Source organism: Quercus suber, unplaced genomic scaffold (genome assembly GCF_002906115.3).
Source record: "Quercus suber isolate HL8 unplaced genomic scaffold, Cork oak 2.0 scaffold_176, whole genome shotgun sequence".
Lineage (NCBI taxonomy): Eukaryota > Viridiplantae > Streptophyta > Magnoliopsida > Fagales > Fagaceae > Quercus > Quercus suber.
Window position 1 is genome coordinate 296,910 of NW_027069636.1, and position 12,746 is coordinate 309,655.

General features: G+C 32.2%; 2 protein-coding genes across 2 annotated transcripts; both read right to left on the reverse strand.

Moving 5' to 3' along the window:
- Positions 1–439: 439 nt before the first annotated feature.
- On the reverse strand, positions 440–11,250 carry LOC111989662 (uncharacterized). Its single transcript, XM_065778215.1, has 4 exons — positions 11,233–11,250; positions 1,341–1,474; positions 1,003–1,252; positions 440–954 (listed from the first exon to the last, which is right to left on the reverse strand). The coding sequence occupies exons 1-4, from the start codon at positions 11,248–11,250 to the stop codon at positions 514–516; spliced, it is 843 nt and encodes a 280-aa protein (XP_065634287.1). The 3' UTR covers positions 440–513.
- A 31-nt stretch (positions 11,251–11,281) lies between these two features.
- LOC112009082 (uncharacterized) lies at positions 11,282–12,105 on the reverse strand. Its single transcript, XM_024041431.2, has 2 exons — positions 11,714–12,105; positions 11,282–11,614 (listed from the first exon to the last, which is right to left on the reverse strand). The coding sequence occupies exons 1-2, from the start codon at positions 11,894–11,896 to the stop codon at positions 11,513–11,515; spliced, it is 285 nt and encodes a 94-aa protein (XP_023897199.1). The 5' UTR covers positions 11,897–12,105; the 3' UTR covers positions 11,282–11,512.
- Positions 12,106–12,746: the final 641 nt, after the last annotated feature.

Below are 12,746 nucleotides of genomic sequence, written 5' to 3' on the forward strand. Positions count from 1 at the left end.
TTTCAGCAATTAATTTGTCTAGAAAATATTAATTCTAATTAAATATTTTTTTATGGAGAGAAAGGAAGAGTAAAAATTTTGGGAGATTAAAAATTTTTACACAAATAAAATACTACAAACATAGTAAAACATATTAATGGAATGCATAACATTTGAAAAAAGTATAATATTTTTAAAAAAATAATTTTATTCATTAAATTTTTAGGCTTTAATTAAAATTTATACATTGTAAGACAATGGAAAAGGCATTTTATTGGCCAATAAAAGAGGTTTTTATTTTTTTATTTAATTTTTTTATTAAAAAAAATTAAGACCTTACTTGCAATACTAAAATACAAATAGAATATTAACAGACAAATAGATGTAAATATATTCTATTTTAGGAGGTCATCTTCCATTTGGGGCTTCGGCGGCCTAATGGTTGAGCCGCCATGAGCAGTGACGGAAAGCAATTCAACTTTATTATTTTGGAATAATTATTACAATGTAGCTTATGGATATTCATTATTTTGTTCACTCCATGGTGAACACAGTGTACAGACTACAGTGTATTATCATGCAAAGACAAGTGTCATTTTTCCTAAGTGATATGTCCAACTTTCTATAATTGGACAAAATGGGAGATTTAGTCAGGTCGATAATCTCAGGACGGACAGTGGAAATTCTTCTCTTCTTTTCATATAAACTAGTTCTGCAGTCAGGAGATGGAGTTGGCACATCTATTATCTCAACTTGATGAGGCACCACCATACAGCTGCTGCTTGGTAATTGATTGTTTATCACAGCTGTGAATACATTCCTTGCCGGCTGATGCAATTCAACACTACAATCATTAATCATATCTCTATCTTCAGCAATTTCTTTTACACTGAAAGAGCTAGTGACAATCGAAGATGATGTGCTCATCAGTGATTTGACAAAACTAGATGGCTGTGAACAATCTTTCCTAGTTCCTTAATCCTGTTATAAAGGCTGTCGGTTGTCGTGTCAACACTGTCCTCATAATCTGCTGATATTCGAGCCATAGAATCTGCTACTGTTTCTTCTAAAACTCACTAGAACTTCTACTTCATCACACTCTTCCTTATTGGCCCAGTCATCTTCATTTTCACTTAGACTCTCATCTATTTCAGTATAGCATGGAAGCTCATCCATTGAGCAAACTTGGACCTTCATATGCTCAGGCAAGCTTGGGCAACCAGCGGAATGGGTTGTGTACTTTGTTGAAAAAAAGTTTACAGTGATGTTCAAGCTGAGTATTACAAAAATCAATATTAATTAGCAAACCATTTATTACAGTAAATTACCCCTTGTTATTATTGAGTGAAATGAGATGATACCTTTGCCAGGCTGGGAGGGTGAGCATTGTATATGCAAGTTTGACCTTATTTGCAATTCCAGAGAGAGATTTAAAGTTTGCTGCTGCCTTCCTTACAGCCAGTGATTCATGTGGGTGCTGCCAGGCCCATTCAAACTACATCATGTTTAGAACATTTTAACTCATTAGCAGCAGAATTCTTTATTTCACATGTGGCTTTGTATCAAAGATAAAACTCATAAACAGCACATATCATATTAAGATTAAACTTTGAGCCAATGGAAAATTCAAAACTATCAATAATACCTTTTGGAATAGAAAAAAGAAAGATGCTTAGGGCTATATCCCAAATTGCCCACTTGTATCAGTTATCATAAACCTACTTAAACAACCACCAATTGAACAAGTTTCTTGAGCAAGATGTAACAGTAGTGGACGAACTTAATCAATGAGCAATACAATATGAACTTCACCAATAAAACATTAGAATCATTCAAACATTCTAGAGATGGCCAGAGTCCTGAATAGGCTTAGGAATAAAAAAAAACAAAAAAAAAACAAAAAAAAAAAACAAAAAAAAAAAAACAAAAAAACTCTAGCAACTTGCTACAATAGTGTGTCAAAGTAAGGTGTCAAAGATGACACTCCATTGTAGCAAAGATGACACTCCATTGTAGCAAAGATGTCAAGAATTTTAAGAATAACATGCTTGATGTAGATGATATTTTAAGGGTATGAGAGCTAAAATTAAGATTTAGTATTTTTCACATCTTTGATGTGAATGCTCTAATAGGTTTAAGGAAAGAATGGTAGGCTGAGAATGATCCAATTGTGAGGTCCATATATGCTCGCCTTTTCTACCAACATGTCTTTCTTGAGCCAATAACAGAGATATTAGACACTTGTTGTTACACTGGGCCTTTGACCTATAACAATAACTTATAGGAAAATGCTAACGAGTACCCTTAGGATATTAGTTAATAATCCATTTTAGAAAAATTTTGATATCACTTTTATGAGAAATGAAAAAAGCTGTCAAAATATTAATTACTTTTTTTTTTTTCATTTCCCATAAAAACTTTCTTTAAATGGATTATTAACCAGTGCCCTAAAAGCACTCATTAGCATTTTTCTAACTTATAATCAAATTTGAAATCAACGTCCTAGACTTACTTTAAATTTTTTTTTTTTTTTTTTTTTTAAAAAAGAAGAAGAAAAGAAAAAATTGACTTGAAAAAACGTAAAACCATTCTAGTCCAGACAGTTTTGATGTTACATGTATACCCCAAAAGTTTGGAATAAAATAAAACCACTAAAATTCTATTAAAAATAAGTGTTATCTCAATTATGTGATGAAACCTATATGACGGGTTGTCGACGTCGTCTAAACAATTGTCATTTTCCACTCTCATACAAGCATTACTCATGAACTTGTTCATTAATCATTAGAACATTATTTTTCTTGGGCTTGATTCATTCAATACTTGAGTCTAGACTTTAAATTCTAACTTGTTTAGGATTGTAAGTAAACCGAGCTATTTGTAAACTTGTTTGTTAAATAATTATTTAGTAAAGCCGAGTTTACAAATAGCTCGGTTTACTTACAATCCTAAACCAAACAATTTGCTAGTCTAGAGCCAAAAACCTTAATTGGTTAGCACTTCTTGATATTTCCAACATCAGAGTTCATATCCCCACTCTTAACTATTATCAAAAAGTAAAAACAAAAAATGGCGGTCTAGAAATAAACTAATTTTAATTTGAAGTTGCAAACAGGCAACAACTTAGTTTGCGCAAAGCTACTCTCCTTTGAGACATTAAGTCGTGAAACATTTAGAATTCGAAACTCCAAGCTTCTGTAAGTGCTTGATTTATAGATGAAGATAAACGTAATATATAATCCTTTCAAAACTCCAAGTTTGTGCAAGTGCTTGATTTATAAATGAACATAAACGTAACATGCTCCAATTCCGGGAATTGCATTCTTGTCCTCTAAACCAGGAAGGCGTAAAAGATTTATATGTCCAAACTACAAATGTGTGCTAGATACTATTTAAGGATTAACATAAACATAATACACTCATTTTTAATCTTCTACAAACCCTATGAATTCAGAATATTCATGCTTAGGTAAGGAGAAAATTTCACTTTTATAAGTTCTTTTCCATTGAGTTTTCACCTTTATACTTCCCAAATAAATTTGTAAGTTCCTTCCCTCCATTGGCTAAAGAGAAAAAGAACGCTTAAAATTTTTTTCATCATCCTCCAACGAGTCAAGATCAACTCAACACATTTTGGAGTTTAAGGTAAGGTCCTTTTTTATAACTTTTTTTTTTATTATTATTATAGTGAAAAAAATCCAACAGTGCTCACTGAACATTGCTTTACAAAACCATCAATTTGATATTTGTGCATTTTTAACAACTTTAGACGCAATTGAATTGGTTTCTTTGTACTAATACCATAATAATCATGCCAAAATCATGAAATACTAACCATGTTATCAGGCCGGCCCTTCCACTAGGCCAATTAGGCCATTGCCTAAGGCCCCCAAGTGGAAGGGGGCCCAAATTTTTTTTTTTTTAAAATAAAAAAAAAAAGGTAGTAGAAAAAAAAAATTAGTTTTTGCTGAAACTCCAAAAAATCTTATACATTCTTGTGACCAAAGAACAAAAAACTTGGAACATCTTTGTAAACATTGGTACCCCAAAAATTCTTTGATAAACAAAATCAATTATCCCAAAAAAAAAAAAAAAAAATCATTTTTAACCTCTAGACAAATCAAAAATCAACTAGATAAAATGTAAATCCGATCTAAAAAATTACCCACAAAACAATCTCAAATCAAAACAAATCAAAAATCTCAAATTCCTAAAATTTACTCATACATTTTCTCTCTCTCACTCTTGCTCTCCGCTTCTCTCTCTTAGCTAGATGATGATAGATTGCAAAAATACTGTCTTAAACTTGAATCTTTTCTCAAACATGATGTTTATTGTGATATTGATGATTTAGATTTATTTTAGAGTTAAAATTTTTATAAGAAATTTTATAAATAAAAGAATACACTCCAATTGACATACTAAATTATATAAAAAGGTTAGATTCATTTCCAAATACATGCATTGCTTATATAATTTTACTAACGATACTTGTTATAGTTGCTTCTGCAAAAAGAAGTTTTTCAAAATTAAAATTAATAAAATCATATCTAAGATCGACAATGTTTCAAAAAAGATTAAGTAAATTAGCTATATTATCGATTGAAAATGAGATATTAGAAGAACTTGAATACAAAAATTTAATTAGTCAATTTGCATCTCAAAATGCAAGAAAAATAGATTTTAAATGAAATATATTATAATATATAAATTGTAGTGTATATTTTTTGTGGCCCAAGCCCAAGAGGTTTGGATTATGAGCCCAATGAACCAAGAACAATGAATTTGTAGAGAATGGAAGAAAGAACTAGGCTAATTGTGGACTAAACAATAGTTAACTATGGTATTAAGAAGGAACGGATGAAAAACACACTTCACAGTCTTTCAATTTGATGTTCGAAGAGGAATATCATTCAATGAAAAATTCATACAACTCTACAACTCTCCAAAAGTCTCTCACTCTTTCTCTAGAAGCTCTTTCTTTATATAGTATCCTCTCTCATCATCTTCATCGTCCACCTATTCTTCATCTAAGTGTCCACTTGAATATGTGTCACGTCAGATTTCTTCTTTAGCTTTCCGTGAGTGGTGGTAGCTGGATTGGCACTGTTCAGGGGTCTTCTCCACGTTAATGCGACCAGAAAAGCAGATGTAGTGCATTTAATGTGGTGATGACAACTTTTCCTTTTAGATATTTCTTCATTCTTCTTATCTCCAGACATGTCCAAAGCTTATCCAGATTGCTGAAGTAATTAGTAAGCTCATTCGAACTCTCCAGATATTTATTTGACCAAGAATCTTTACATCCGAGGAGAATAATCTCTTCGGAACGCTGGTGCTCTCTTCGGACGGATCTTCTTCACTCCCAAGTATCTTTCTTTCATGCAGAGTACTCCTTAACAATTTCAGCCTCTTCGGACATACAGTAACCTTCACATAGGGTTTTGAGCTCAATATATAAGTTTGAGTTTCTACCCCCCACAAAAATATTAAATAAATATTAATTTAATTAATACATAAATATAAAAAAGACCTCATTTCAGTTTTCACCTAAGGCCCCAAAATGTCTATAGGATCGGCCCTGGATGTTATTAGCATGTTAAATGTCTTTCTTGCAAAATATGGTCACATTACTATGGAGATTTTTCATATACACAAAGTATTTCAATTTGTAAATTCTAAATGGAGTTGTTTATGTCAAATACCTCAATTTAGTTTCATTCATAGTCTACAATAATAGGGTTTAGTCTAAGGCTGGCTCAACACATTTTGGGGCCTAAGGGGACAATGTATTGTGGGGTGTTCAAGTTCCACTAAGATTTCCTTTTCAATTGGTAATATCGTTAATCCACTTAATCTTTCTTGTGAATAGTTTATCTTAAATAGTATTTTATCAATTTTAATTTTGGAAAACTTCATTCTGGAGATGCAAATGTAAAATGTATTGTTACTTAATATTTATAAGCAACTACACGCATTAGAAAAAGAATCTAGCATTTTTATATAATTTAATACATTAATTGGACTTTTTTTAAAATAAAAAATAGAATTTCTACTCTAGTCTAATCTAAGTGTATATGTGTGTGTGAAAACTTTTAAATTAAAAAAAAAAAAAAAAAAGTATCATAATAATAAAATAAAAAATAGAATTTCTACTCTAGTCTAATCTAAGTGTATATGTGTGTGTGAAAACTTTTAAATTAAAAAAAAAAAAAAAAAAGTATCATAATAAATATCATGTTTGAGATGGTCAGTCTCTCTTGGCAATATTGGACTTCAGGTATTAAACAATAGATTTCAATAATGAATTTGTTTGAAAAACTATTAATTATAATTTCCATTTTTGTATAGAGAGAAAGGAAGAGTAAATTTTTGGCCGATTAAAAGTTATTACACTCTAAAACTATCACAATCATGGTAAAGTGTATCAATAGAATGCACAATATTAAAAAAAAAAAAAAGTATAATATTTTTAAAATAATTTTTATTCAATAGATTTTTAGGCCTTAGTATCTGTTTGGCATGATTAATTTTGTCAATTTATTTTATTATTTAGCTTATTTTTGCTACTATTCATGGACCCTACTGCACTTTTTGATACTATTTATAAGTCACACTGTATTGTTTCAGTTAACTTTTACCTTTATATATAATACTTTCAGCAAAAAGTTTTCTGTTTCAACAAAATAAGTAAATCTCAAACAGACTTGTAATTCAAATTTTTACATTATAAGACAGATAGACAATACATTATATTGGCTAATAGAAACTTTTTTTTTTTTACTAGGTGAGAGACCTTACTTCTTTATTATTAGGCAAAAATGCAATTTAAACGCGTTAATTTTGCCCAAAAATCATTTTAGTTCATTAAATTTGAAATTGGTTATTTTAGTCCCGCAACTTTACCCCAAAGTCATTTTATTCCTATAAATTAGTTTTGAGTGATTTATGGGCAAAGTTACCGAACCAGGTGAGTTTGTAAATGACTAAAATGATTTTTGGGTAAAGTTATTAAACTAAAATGACCACCTTCAAACTTAAGGATGAAAATGATTTTTGGGCAAAATTATTGGTCTAAAATGACAAATTTCAAACTTAAAAGACCAAGATAATTTTTAGCCAAAGTTAGCAAATATTAATTGTATTTCTGCATTATTATTCATTATTATATTTTCTTATTCCTTACAATATCATAAGACAAATAGATATTATAATATATTCTATTTTAGGGTGTATTCTTCCATTTGGGCTTCATTTTAGGTAATTCAATGGCCTATTGGTTGAGCCGATTCTACCAAGCACTCAACTTTAGTCCAGCAGGCTCATATGGCTTCCAAGTGGGACCTATGAACATTAAAGATCACGAGTGACTAGTAACTACCGTGAAAGAGCACATTAGATACAATATTTTTTTTTTAAAGTTTGGAAAGAACCCGACGGTATGATGAAGATAAAAGTGTAACATAAAGAATATTGTCCATTTTAAAAGATACTGCAAAAAGAAAACTGGGTACTGCCGACAGTATCATTGTTCATTTTCAATCTCAATGGGACCAATATTATACTAGGTTCATTTCAAGTAAACATGGCAAAACAAGCCAGAATTTGCTGCCTGACCCAACCCAAAAATACATGATTTAAACCTGAATTTTTATACTCAAAGCAAAAACGGGTTGACCTGTGACCCAATCCGATTTTTTGTCGGTCAACCTATGACCTGACCCATTAAAAAAAATTCGCTAAAAATATATTTAGATTATGTCTTGATACTAGGTGCATAAAGCATAGAGCATCGGAACCAATAGTCAATAGATTATAGATGTTCACACTTCACATGAGACTACAGACAAGACAAGACAATCACTAAGAGGTTGTTTGGATTGGCAATTTTCATGACTCAATTCTCAGTTTTCATAACTCAATTCTCAAAAATGGTGGGACCCATAGCAGAATACTCGTTTGTCTGCACAATTTCTTTGTTTTCATAACTCTGTTTCTAATGCTCAGTTCTCTACTTTTTGAGTTATGAGTTGTGGAAACTGAAAACAACTTTTGACTGTTTTCAGTTTCCATAACTCTTAACTCAATGACATTTTTGTAATTAAACACATATAGTGGGACCCACTGTCAGATCAGCAGTAACTTTTGACCATTTTTTTTTCTTTCTTCTCCACTTTTCTTTCTTCTTTCACTGGACTCCGCTGGGTTCTTTCTTTCTTTTTCTTTTTCTTTTTTCTTCTTCTTCTTCGCAGGTTCAATGTTCTGGGTTTCTTCTTTTCTTTTCTTTTTTCTTCTTCTTCTTTCACAGGTTCGATGTTCTGGATTTCTTCTTCTTTTTTTTTTTTTTTCTTCTTCTTCTTTCATAGGTTCGGTGTTCTGGGTTTCTTCTTCTTCTTTTAATATAATTTTTTTTTTTTTTTAAGTTTGGAAAGAACCCAACGGTATGATGAAGATAAAAGTGTAACATAAAGAATATTGTCCATTTTAAAAGATACTGCAAAAAGAAAATTGGGTACTGCCGACAGTATCATTGTTCATTTTCAATCTCAATGGGACGAATATTATGCTAGGTTCATTTCATGTAAACATGGCAAAAGGGGCCAGAATTTGCTGGCCCGACCCAACTCAAAAATACCTGATCCAAACCTGAATTTTTTTACCCAAAGCAAAAACGGGTTGACCTGTAACCCGATCCGATTTTTTGTCGGTCAACCTGTGACCCGACCCATTAAAAAAAATTCGCTAAAAATATATTTAGATTATGTCTTGATAGCAGGTTCTGTCTTGATACTAGGTGCATAAAGCACAAAGCACCAGAACCAATAATCAATAGATTATAGATGTTTACACTTCACATAAGACAACAGACAAGACAATCACTAAGAGTTTCACATTCAATTTGAGCTTCACAACCACTTAAGAGCTTCATAGACATGAGACAAGACAAAACAACCATTAAAAAAAATCTCATTCAATTTGATACGATCACACTTCATAGCTCACACACTAGACTCACTAGTAGTCTAGTACTCACTATTTACTAACACACTAAATGGCTAGACTTAGCTTGTAGCAGCTGACTAGCTGTAGTCCAAAGGCACAAGCGTGACAAACCACAAAGCTTCCTCTACTCTTACACCTCTAACCTTCTTTTCACACAAAACTTGAAGTGTTTAGTAATCAATTTCACACTTTATTGACTTTTACATCATTAGTAAAGCTGATTAAGATGGTTTGCTGGCTTACTTGTTTTGTTTGTTTTAAGATTTATCTCTTTATGAAGTTGTAAACTTGTAATTATATACATTTTGACAGTGAACGATTAACATTGAAGACTTTTTGAATTTATGACTATAAATAATTTTTGTCATGCTCAAAACTGTCAAAATTGGAAGAATATTAACAAATGGTATTAAGTGCAATTCATTTCTTTAATTGATTTTATTCCTTCTCTCTAAACAGGTTGTCATTGATTTGTTTTTGTAATTAAAAAATAAAATAAAAATAAAAAATAAAAAATAAAAAGCTTGTTTGAAAAATATGGGTCAACCCAATTGACCCGCCCCGACCCATCCCACATCCCAATTGATCCGACCCACCCGTTTTGCCATGTCTAATTTCAAGTTCACCAACCCCACCGCCCAAACTTTTATTTTGTCCATCTTCTTCTTGATGACCAAATGAAACATTGGATGATTTATACAATCATGAATCCCGATACCCCAAACAGATTTTGCCACGCGATAATTAGATGTAAGAGGTAAGGTTCTGTAAAGATGAGTTACACAAGAATCTTGCCTTCACACTACCCATTTAAACAAAGTATCATTTAAGGCATCAATAATCATAAAATCGAATCTGACAATCTACCATGAAAGCTTCTTCTGAGTTTCTCATCAAAAAAGCTTATAAGAATAAACGTCTCCTCATTACTTTTCTTGAATTTTATCTTGGAAACTCCATTGAGCCTTCTAAATGTACTCCCATTATTCAACCGTTTAAGTGAAAAATAAGGGTGCTTAAAGGCAACCCATTTCTATGCATTGTAGCCCCCCATCACAAACATGACGTCAAGAACCTTAGGTTCTGCTAAGCTACAGTGTGGATATGCAGAAAGATGCATCACTAAAGCTGTCCAGGGCATACAAACCCTTCTCTATTTTGTGACTAAGGAAAATAAATGTGAAATTCAGGAAGTGGAAAACACACATCTAAATTAGCTAAGTGCCACAATCTTATTACAAACTAGCATTAAAGTTGTAACAACTGATGAAATCAGAAATTCAGACTATCAAATGCACTAACTTGAAGATAGTTATAGAAGATTTTCTAATTGAGGGGTCAAACATATTCAACCAGATAGTAGATTTTGAGTTTTTCCTATTAGAAGAAATACATGCGCACACGTTTGCACACTGCAGGAGAGAGTGATTACTAGGGCACAAAAGCCAGTACAAGGCTTAGAAGTTACACAACCAATCTAGTAGAACAGACATCAGAATAAAGTACCAACATATACTCTCAATCTTCAAAATATCAATTTTAAGCCATGATCATAAAATGACAGATATAGAGGCTACTAAAAACAATGTTAGACCTTTACAATAGGAGCTGATTCTATATTTACCAAACAAAATCAATGTCTCCATACAAATAAGCTACACATATCAAATAGCCTTAGTGTAAACGCGTTTGACACAATGCCAGCAACTAAAATGAAACTTTACACAGAAGAACCACTAAGCTACAAATCTAATTTGGCATATTAGACTCAACGTCAATATAACAACATGAATTACAAAAATATATGTAAATCAAGAAGCACTCACCAGTTATAACTATTATATAAACCTCATACTAGATAAACCATCAAAGTAAACCATTCCTCACTTTTCCTCTTCTAACAGACAAGATATTACATTTGCACCACTTTCACATAATAACCAACCACATAGTTCCTTCCCGAGAATAACCAATTACATAGGTTTCAATACGAAATCTAAATTCGACCATTAAACTTTCTACTCCTACCTAATGCACATTCCTATTTAGCACTAAGAAGGTCAAAGATAATTAGAAAATGCGATGACAAAACTGCAGGAAGCTGAAAAAACTTCGGTTTTCTACTTTACTTATAATTACCCAGTGCACAAAGCTCTCACTTTTACAGGGTCTAGGACTAGATGAACTTACACCAAGGCCTGACCTCTAACTCCAATAAGAAGTAAAAAAACCATAAATGTAGGCTTTTACCAGCACCACATCAGCCATGAATGAAATTTGGGCTCCATATCAGAGGATATTAAAAGCAACATAGGGTACTAATATTGAGAAAAACAGTAAAGAGAAGCACAAATCTATACAAGGGCATAGTTTGTTCCAAGTAATCCAAGCATAGGTAAATTGAAATTACAATTGCAACAACAACAACAACAACAACAACACGGGGTTGTTTATCAAGTAATTCTAAGATTACACATTTATGAACGAGGCATGTACCAAGGAACAATACACAGTAGAAACAATACAGAGATCAATCGTCGGAGGAGCGCTTAGAGACCAAATGCCTCCAGAGGTAGCGACCACTGGCCATGTCCACACAGGTCCAAAACCCTGACTCTATAGCCGAACGCACCTGCACAAACAAACCCATCAAATTTCAATTCCAATTACACAAAGAGGAAAATTGAAAGAGTTATATTTAATTTATAAAAGCCCTAGAAAAAGCAGAGACATTGGTGGATTGAGAGTCAGTTGAGTTGGGATCCTTAACGACGTCGTGGTCGTGGTCGAGGTCGAGGTCGAGGTCGAGGTCGAGGTCGGAGTTGGGTTGAGGTTGGGACTTGAGGTTTCTGAGGACGAAGAAGCCGGCCAGAGTGGCGGAGAGGAATATCAGGATCAGCCTCAGCGGACACATTTCGAGACGAAGAGACAGAGAAATGTCAACAAATTGAAAATGCGTGTGTGTTACAAAATTGTGCTCAGAGGACTTTCTTTTGGATTTTTTTTTTTTTTTGAAATGGAAGAAATGGGGAAAGGGGAAAAGTGAGGAGGGAGGGTGGGTGCTGCTGAAGCCAAGTCAAATTCGGTTGCTCATTATATTTCATTTTGTCCAGTGCCACGCACACGACTTCTCTCTATTTCTATGTCTGCGATTTACTCTTTTTCTTTTGTCCTTTTCCTCCCCCTTTTTCTTCTTGTACTTAATAAGAGTGATTCTTAAATATTTTCAGAATACAGGATCTTGTGCTCCTCCTTTCGTATTTCGTATTTCGTATTCATGGATAGATTCATTCATTAAATTTATAGTGGGATTCACTATAAATTTGAGAAGAAAAAGTACAGTTTTTCTTTTCTCAAAATACTAGAGAATTTTCCAGTTGATGAATGCATGTATTCATTTTGGGAAGAAAACTACTTATTATTTGCCTTTTAAGTGATTAGTATTATTATTTTTATAAATAAGTATTTGCTCAAAAATTTTATGGACTAAATTTTTAACTATGACTACCATTATTATTATTATTATTATATATAGATTTGATAGAATTTAGATCTATAACATTTGCTTAATGATGTTATCTTTTAGACTAGAATATCATTTTCGTTTTTACATTTTAAAGTTATTGTCAATTTAGTTTATGTTATTTTTAACTTGTAGCTAATTTTCGATAACAAATTGACCAGTCCAAATCTTTTGTCCCACTTTTCTTGCTTCACTATATACTCCATCAATAAATACTTGCCACGTGTTCACCTAATTAATT

Bases quoted from the DNA above. Each gene is read 5' to 3' on its own strand.
- LOC112009082 (XM_024041431.2), bottom strand. From the start codon at position 11,896: ATGTGTCCGCTGAGGCTGATCCTGATATTCCTCTCCGCCACTCTGGCC. The intron at 11,615-11,713 runs GTCTCTGCTTTT...TTGTTTGTGCAG, and splicing joins CTGACTCTCAATCCACCAAT to GTGCGTTCGGCTATAGAGTC.
- LOC111989662 (XM_065778215.1), bottom strand. The intron at 1,253-1,340 runs GTATCATCTCAT...TGTAATACTCAG, and splicing joins ACCCTCCCAGCCTGGCAAAG to CTTGAACATCACTGTAAACT. The intron at 955-1,002 runs TGAGGACAGTGT...TAACAGGATTAA, and splicing joins GCTCGAATATCAGCAGATTA to GGAACTAGGAAAGATTGTTC.